At 35.6% G+C, this 2,500-nt stretch overlaps 1 protein-coding gene across 1 annotated transcript in view; it reads right to left on the bottom strand.

The window, feature by feature from the left end:
- LOC115227323 (vitellogenin-like) overlaps positions 1 to 2,500 on the bottom strand; it is a gene marked incomplete at its 3' end in the record, with an annotated part of 6,935 nt that overhangs the window by 1,091 nt on the left and 3,344 nt on the right. The window contains exons 2-3 of the mRNA XM_029798195.2: positions 1,980 to 2,036; positions 250 to 410 (exon numbers count right to left, since the gene is read on the bottom strand). Of these exons, the coding sequence (XP_029654055.1) occupies positions 250 to 410; positions 1,980 to 2,036 (218 nt within the window). The remainder of the gene's footprint in view (positions 1 to 249; positions 411 to 1,979; positions 2,037 to 2,500) is intronic.

Genomic DNA, 2,500 nt, shown 5'->3' on the forward strand with positions numbered 1-2,500 from the left:
TCGTAAATTACTAATCATTGCTTTGAATACAACAATTCATTGCTTTGGATGCACACCGATTAATGAACGGTGTCAAGTCTAATAGTCCCTGAGAAAAAAGAATATTTGTAAGGGAGCTAAGTAGTTCTGGATTTGATGCAATTTGGTTAGATATAGAATTGTAAAGTGAATGGTGTAAGGGATGTATGGGGGGGTTAGTGGTATTAATTGAAAGGTTAGTAGTGTTCTGTATTATGTTATGTGTTTTACCATCATGACCATGTCACATTTTGTCACAGGTTCAAATACGACTCTGGCATTCAACGAAAAGCTGGCACCATCATGGGACGCTCCATTCATCTTTGTCGTGGTCTGTGCATTGTAATCATATTCATAGGAAGAACCAACTTCATAATTGAATTTTCGAGTTCCTGTAAAAACATAAATCTATCATATACTCTTATATAAGTACATACATATGTATATCTATATCTATCAAACTAGCCAGCTAGATCTCTCTGTCCCCACTCATTCTGTCTGTCTGTCTGTCTGTCTGTCTCTGTCTCTGTCTCTCTGTCTCTCTCTCTCTCTCTATATCTTATATATATATATATAGAGAGAGAGAGAGACATACATATATTTCGGAATGGTCATTTTGCAAGTTTAGTAAGGAGAGACACAAATAAGAAAGAAGAAAACAAAGGACCACTGATGCGGTCACAGGAGTGTGACGAAAGAACTCTGGCCGAAATAAGATTAAGATTAATGTAAAAAATAAATAACACTGAAGCAAAATGAACCAAATATATAGTGCGTGTGTTTTTATTGGCTAAACTGGCAATATGACCATTCCGAAATATAACAATATCTGTTTCAACACACGACTTCACATAAAAAAAAAATCTTGCACAACAAATATTTAAACGTATATACATATATTTATATAGATAGATATATGTATACACGTACTTCTATTAGAAAGTTTGGAGATGATGTACATGTATTATATATTAGAAGAAATAAGGTACTCAGAAATCTGGATGGTTTTATATTTACAGATATTTATTAGTATACTCTTTTTTACTCTTTTACTCTTTTACTTGTTTCAGTCATTTGACTGCGGCCATGCTGGAGCACCGCCTTTAGTCGAGCAAATCGACCCGGGACCTTATTCTTTGTAAGCCCAGTACTTATTCTATCGGTCTCTTTTTGCCGAACCGCTAAGTGACGGGGATGTAAACACACCAGCATCGGTTGTTAAAGCAATGCTAGGGGGACAAACACAACACACACATTACCATATAATATATATATATATATACGACAGGCTTCTTTCAGTTTCCGTCTACCAAATCCACTCACAAGGCATTGGTCGGCCCGGGGCTATAGCAGAAGACACTTGCCCAAGATGTCACGCAGTGGGACTGAACCCGGAACCATGAGGTTGGTTAGCAAGCTACTTACCACACAGCCACTCCTGCGCCTATGTTGCATGTTTTTAGAAATCATATATTAGCGCTTTCGTCCACTCCAGTAGAGTCTTCGAATTGAACTTTTGTAGGAATTTTGACTCTTTTTATAGTATTATTGAGTGTGTACGGTAAAAAAGCAACCGGTAAAAAAGTAAAAGACTTAAAAGAAAAAGAAAAAGAAACTCTCTAAAAGAGTAAAAGAGCAAATAACAAGCACTGGGCTCGAATCGTTCGACTGAAATCCTTCCAGGCAGTGCTCCAGCATGGGCGCATTCTAATGAATGAAACAATTGGAAAACAAAAGATAAAAGTAAAAGGAGGACGAGGAGGAAAAGGAGGAGAGTAAGAGAAGGAAGAAGGGAGAAATGGGTGAAGGCAATGCTCCAGCATGGTCGCAGTCTAATGAATGAAGCGAGTAAAGGACAGAAGACAAAAGAAGAAAAAGAAGGAGGAGGACGAGAAGGGAAAGGAGGAGAGTAAGAGAAGGAAGAAAGGCGAAGTGGGAGAAGAATAAGGAAGCAACATTACCTAAGCAGTTCGTTGCACAGATCTGTTCTTGGTTGCCATGGTTTCTCTTGATGGTTCCTGTTAGGAGAAGATGATAGAATTTACAATAGGAAAATACTATGCCAAAATAACGTGTGTGTGTATACACACACACATACACACACACACATATACAGACAGACATATGTATATATGTACATGTATGTATATAGGTATAAATATTATAAATACATATATATGTATATATATATTGATAGATCGTTAGCTCTTACACGCATTTTTTTTCTCTCCTTGTTTTTTTGCTGTGTATCTTTCTGTCGAAGAGCGTAGGCTCGAAACGTAAAAGACTTTTTCTATTTCTATTCCTGAGCGCTATACTAATACATTTGTTTCTTTGTACTTCACCTGCCTTCGTCTTTTGTTTATTTTCGTAAACTTTCCCTTTATCTATATATATATGTATGTATATATATATATTAATATATATATATATATATATATATGTTTATATATATAATATATATATATATATATATTATATA

The sequence above is a fragment of the Octopus sinensis genome, unplaced genomic scaffold (assembly GCF_006345805.1).
Source record: "Octopus sinensis unplaced genomic scaffold, ASM634580v1 Contig02650, whole genome shotgun sequence".
Classification (NCBI taxonomy): Eukaryota; Metazoa; Mollusca; class Cephalopoda; order Octopoda; family Octopodidae; genus Octopus; species Octopus sinensis.